Here is a 5,830-nt window from a genome sequence, read left to right as displayed (position 1 = left end):
GGCTTTGGGATTGGGGAGGGAACAGCAGCTGCCACAGCCACAGCTCAGAGCCAAGAGCTCTGCTCGTTTCTGTGCTGAGCAGTGCAGAGAATATTAAATCCCTGATGTTCCTCAGGGGGAAGCAGGATCCAAGCAGTTGAGGGTTAGGAATCCTGGGCTGTGTTCTTGGCTCTGGGTGACCTTGAGTGAGGCAGCACCAGCCTGGGGGGGGGTGAGTACCTCACCCAGCACCCTCCAAGAGAGGATGGAGGGATGCAACTGCTCTCATCCCTCTCTGGGACACACTTTTTTGCAGCTCTGGCTCTGCCTCTGCTCCCCCAAACCTTGTGTTTGCCTTCCTCCATGGGAGCCAGGCATTAATTAGCCCACTGTTAATACCCTGAGGATGCTGCTGGAGGCTTGGTTGAACTGCAGAGCTGCTTTCAGCTGGAGCATTTGATTTCCTGAGGTGGTTGGGAGAGCATATTTTCCCCTCCTTTTTGTCTCCATCCCCAAACAGTTGCCCCAGATAATTGCAGTTGTGTGGTTTATCTCGTACAGCACAACCCCTTGAGTAACTCTGATGTGAGTTTTGAGGTCAGAGGGGTGGAAGGGAGGAAGTTGCACCTCTCTAAAGTTTCCTTAAGAGCATCCTGCCCCCAGCAGAGCTGCTCCCTTTCTCCCTGCTGCTGTCACAGCCGAGTGGGTGCTGCTGGAGGGTAAGAAGCTTTTGTTTCTTCTCAGTCTTAATTTAAACTGCTTTTTCCTGTCCCCAAAAAGCCAAGTGTTTCTTAAAATGCCTGCAATGAACTCTTAAAATGCTCTTGTCTAGAAGAGGATGCAAAGCTGTGGCTCCTCTGATCCCTCAGCTCCCTGCAGGATTCTTTGACACCCTAAAAAAAAAAAAAAAGGGGTTGGTTATCTTCTTTTTGTTTAGGGGGTGGGATTGAGAATCCTAAAAGGAATTAACTCAATCCTGAGCTATTCCATATGGAACAGGCTCTGTGGGGGATTGAAATACAAATGATGTGGGAGGTTCCCACCCTTGTCTCCCGTGGGAAAGATAATGGGAATAGGGAGTAGGGTGCAGCTGGGTGGCTTTTGGGTGGAGGATTTGCAGCTGGAGCATGGAGCTGAGTTAATTTCCTGACTGACAATAACCACTGAAGGAAGCTACTGGTGATGGGGAAAGAGCAAAAACGACTTTTCCTCAAGAATTTGGGGCTTGAGAGTGGCTCAGGAGGCATTTCTCCCCCCCTCCCCCCCAAAACTCACCCTGTGGGGTTTTATTTTTAGGTGGAGGATGGTGGAGGGAGAACAGATGTTCTCGAGGGGCTTATTTTGAAACCCCCCCCAAAAAAAAAAATCACTCCTCAAGCTACAAAATTAGCTCAGAAAATTCACTCCTTGCCCTGAAAGATGCTGGGATGGAAAACTTCCTGGCATTTCCATTCCCAAAGTGGGTGGAATAAAGGTGCAACAATGGCTCTCGCTCTTGGAAGGCCACGTCAGTGGAAACTCTGGATGCTTGGGGCTGTCTCAAGCAGTTGATCTCCTGCCTGGGTTGTACAGGCAGCCCCCCAAAAATAACTGGAGAGGCTCAGAAATCCCAGGGCCCTCCCAAGGCACTTTGGGGCGTGAGGAAGGCACAAAGCTGTGTGTGTGTCTCTGCTGGCTGGAGGAAAAGCTGTAAATTGATCTTGGAGAATCCTCACGGAGGGATTTTGGTGGAGCACGTCCACACAGGCATCCCAACTGTGCTGGGACAGATGTGAGGCTTCAGTCACGATCATGGTGCAGCAGTTTCTCTGCCTCTGCAGAGAACTCTCCTATCTCTGGCTCCATCTCAGCCTGGTGCATGTTTCTGTTGCTTGCAAGTGCCAACAGCTCCATCCGGTCTGGTGGTCACAGCTCTGCTGAGCTCTGCTCCTCTGCCTCAAGCCCCAGAGCTGCTCTAGGATCAGGGAATCACAGCATGGTTTGGGTTGGAAAAGACCTTAGAGATCAACTTTCCAACCCCTGTGTTGTTGTCCCCTGCAAACATGCAGACTCTGCTCTGGATGGGTCTGGAGCTTAACCCCATCGTCCCTGCTCATCACCTGGGGCTCCATCCAGCCCAGGGAGGGTTGTTCTCTCTGCTCCTTGTGGTGTCAGGATTGCTGCTGTGGGTAGTGGAAAAGGGACAACCCAGTGGCAGAGAAAATCAGGAGGATTTTGCACATAAGATGCCATGGGGTGTGCAGTGGGGCAGGAGAGGGCACAACCAGCCCCATCCCTGCTGCCCTCACTGCCCTTTTAGCTCTGCTCTCCTCTCCTGCTGCTCTCCAGATTCTGCTCTCTCCCAGAGCTGCTCCTTCCTCTCCCAAAAAGGACAGTTAAATGCCACCCAAAGGGCGGCCAAGACCTCCTAAAGCTCCTGTCAAACAGCAATGAGGCCATGCCAGAGCTGATCCAGCTGTCGGAACCAACTCTCCCCTCTGGCTTGGCTGCTCTGTTTGCATTTCCCTGCCTCCACCTCACCTCTAATCCAGACTCATCCTGCTCCCAGCTGGCAGCTGTGGGGCTCAGCCTGACCCTACTCTCACTGTCCCCAAGGCTGGGGGCCATGGCCATGACCCTGGGGGTGCTGCTGGCTCTGCTGGGCTGTGCTGCAGCTGCAGATCCTGCCCTGGAGGAGGCTTGGGAAGGGTGGAAGATCCTTCACGCCAAGGAGTACCCAGGGGTAGGTCCTGTTCCCCCAAACCCTCCCAGCACATACCAGGGGGTCTCACCCATGTGGACCACCCCAGGGAACATTCCTGATGCTGGTGATGCTGGTGGCAGGAGGCTGAGGTTATCCGCAGGGAGGTGTGGGAGAAGAACCTGCTCTGGATCCAGCAGCACAATCAGGAGGAGTCACAGGGACAGCACAACTTTCGCCTGGCCATGAACCACTACGGGGACCTGGTACCTGCACACACCTTCCTTGGGCACCCCTCAGACCACCCAGGGCTGGACTGGGGGGACAGGGACCTCTTGGGACATCCAAGGCTGGATCTGGACATCAGGGATCTCTTGGGGCATCCAGGGTTGGATCTGGACATCAGGGACCACTTAGGACACCCAGGGCTGGATCTGGACATCAGGGATCTCTTGGGGCATCCAGGGCTGGATCTGGACATCAGGGATCTCTTGGGGCATCCAGGGCTGGATCTGGACATCAGGGATCTCTTGGGGCATCCAGGGCTGGATCTGGACATCAGGGATCTCTTGGGGCATCCAGGGCTGGATCTGGACATCAGGGATCTCTTGGGGCATCCAGGGCTGGATCTGGACATCAGGGATCTCTTGGGGCATCCAGGGCTGGATCTGGACATCAGGGATCTCTTGGGGCATCCAGGGCTGGATCTGGACATCAGGGATCTCTTGGGGCATCCAGGGCTGGATCTGGACATCAGGGATCTCTTGGGGCATCCAGGGCTGGATCTGGACATCAGGGATCTCTTGGGGCATCCAGGGCTGGATCTGGACATCAGGGATCTCTTGGGGCATCCAGGGCTGGATCTGGACATCAGGGATCTCTTGGGGCATCCAGGGCTGGATCTGGACATCAGGGATCTCTTGGGGCATCCAGGGCTGGATCTGGACATCAGGGATCTCTTGGGGCATCCAGGGCTGGATCTGGACATCAGGGATCTCTTGGGGCATCCAGGGCTGGATCTGGACATCAGGGATCTCTTGGGGCATCCAGGGCTGGATCTGGACATCAGGGATCTCTTGGGGCATCCAGGGCTGGATCTGGACATCAGGGATCTCTTGGGGCATCCAGGGCTGGATCTGGACATCAGGGATCTCTTGGGGCATCCAGGGCTGGATCTGGACATCAGGGATCTCTTGGGGCATCCAGGGCTAGATCTGGGGGTTAGAGACCCCTTGGGGCACCCAGGGCTGGACTGGGGGATCAGGGACCTCTTGGTGTACCCAAGGGTGGGTTGGGGAATCAGGGACCACTTAGGGCAACCAAGACTGGATCTGGGGATTAGGGACACCTTGTTGCACTCAGAGCTCACTTGGGAGATCAAGGACCTCTTCATGTACCCAGAGCTGGATTGGGGGATTAGGGACTTCTTGGGGCATCCAGGACAGATTGGGAGCCCCTTGGTGCACTCAGAGCTCAACTGGGGGATCAGGGACCCCTTGGTGCACCCAGAGCTTGATCCTAGGGGATCAAGGACCTCTTGATGTGCACACAGCATGACCCAGGGTCTGGCTACCCCCAGCTCACTCCACTGGGAGCTGTAGGTGCCCCTGGGGGTCAGTGTGGACCCCCTGGTGCTGCCAGCTGAGCACCTGTGGCATCACACGAGTTCTCCCCTGGTGACCTGCAGACGGATGAGGAGTTTAACCAGCTCCTGAATGGCTTCAGCCCAGCACAGCAGGAGGAGCCAGTGCCACTTTTCCAAGCCTCAGCAGCACTGAAGACTCCAGCAGAGGTGGATTGGAGAGCCAAGGGCTATGTGACACCTGTAAAGAACCAGGTGGGTGTCCAGCCAGGGCTGGGGGGAGTCTGGACTGCAGCACCAAGCAGTAGCATCCTCCCAAGTACCAAACAGGATGGGGAGAAATTGAAAGGGGAAATTTAAGTTAGGTATTAGGAAAAAGTTTTTCCCTGTGAGGGTGGTGAGACACTGGCACAGGTTGCCCAGGGAGGCTGTGGCTGCCCCAACCCTGGCAGTGTTCAAAGCCAGGTTGGATAAAGCCTTGAGTAACCTGCTCTGGTGGGAGGTGTCCCTGCCCAGGGCAGAGGGTTAGCTCTGGATGATCTCTAAGCTCCATCCCAACCCTTTAATTGAGGTTTCATTCTATGCTTCTACCAGGCTCACCCTATTCCCACTCCCCTCTCTGCTCCCAAAATGATACTCCTCAGCATTCCAACCCCTTACCATGCTATGAATACTATGATCCTATGAAAAAATCAGAGCAGCTCCTGCATTTCTGCTGAAGGAGCAGCACTAGGGAGGGGTCACAGCATCCCTCCCTGGTGTGTTTTGGGGAGATACCATGACCTCCCTGTGTTTCCATCTCCCCCAGAGGCACTGTGGGTCATGCTGGGCATTCAGTGCCACAGGAGCCTTGGAGGGACTTGTCTTCAAAAGGACAGGGAAGCTGGTGGTGCTGAGTGAGCAGAACCTCATGGATTGCTCCCGAAAATTGGGCAACTCTGGCTGTAAGGGAGGACGCATGGTCCAGGCCTTCCAGTACGTGCGTGACAACAGGGGACTCAACTCCGAGCGTGTCTACCCCTACACAGCCACTGTAAGGGACAGCAGGTGATCCTGGGCCAGGGCAGGGCAGTGTTGGGTGTCCCACCCATGGATTAGGAAATCAGGGACTCCTTGGGGCAACCAGGGCTGGGTTAGAGGGTCAGGGACACCTTGGAGCAGCCAGAGTTGGATCTGGACATCAAGGACCACTTAGGACACTCAAGGCTTGATCTGGAGACTGGAGACCTCTTGGTGTGCCCAGGACTGGACCTGGGGATCAAGGACCACATGCTCAGAGCTCAGTTGGGGGGTCAGGGATCCCTCAGTGTACCCAGGGTTTGATCTGGAGATCAAAAACTCCTTGGAGCAGCCAGGGCTGGATTGGGGGATCAGGGACCACTTAGAGCATCCAGGGTTGGACTGGAGGATCAGGGACCTCTTGAGCCACCCAGTGCTCTAGTGACACTCTCCCTTCCCTCAGGACAACTCCTACTGCCACTACAACCCCCAGGACAAGGCAGCCAACTGCTCCACATTCAGGGTGGTGGCCCAGGGCAGTGAGGCAGCACTGGAACAGGCAGTGGCTAAAGATGGTCCTGGGTCTGCGG

General features: G+C 55.4%; 1 protein-coding gene across 1 annotated transcript in view; it reads left to right on the top strand.

The window, feature by feature from the left end:
• Positions 1 to 2,584: 2,584 nt before the first annotated feature.
• Positions 2,585 to 5,830, top strand: part of LOC103804700 (cathepsin L1-like) — a 3,922-nt gene continuing 676 nt past the window's right edge. Inside the window, exons 1-5 of the mRNA XM_009077316.1 lie at positions 2,585 to 2,701; positions 2,803 to 2,925; positions 4,347 to 4,496; positions 5,050 to 5,274; positions 5,704 to 5,830. The exon at positions 5,704 to 5,830 is cut by the window's right edge and continues 33 nt beyond it. Coding sequence (XP_009075564.1) covers positions 2,585 to 2,701; positions 2,803 to 2,925; positions 4,347 to 4,496; positions 5,050 to 5,274; positions 5,704 to 5,830 — 742 coding nt within the window. The remainder of the gene's footprint in view (positions 2,702 to 2,802; positions 2,926 to 4,346; positions 4,497 to 5,049; positions 5,275 to 5,703) is intronic.

The sequence above is a fragment of the Acanthisitta chloris genome, unplaced genomic scaffold, assembly GCF_000695815.1.
Source record: "Acanthisitta chloris isolate BGI_N310 unplaced genomic scaffold, ASM69581v1 scaffold19800, whole genome shotgun sequence".
Classification (NCBI taxonomy): domain Eukaryota; kingdom Metazoa; phylum Chordata; class Aves; order Passeriformes; family Acanthisittidae; genus Acanthisitta; species Acanthisitta chloris.
Note: the sequence above shows the minus strand (reverse complement) of the source record. Positions and strands in the feature narration are given on the sequence as shown.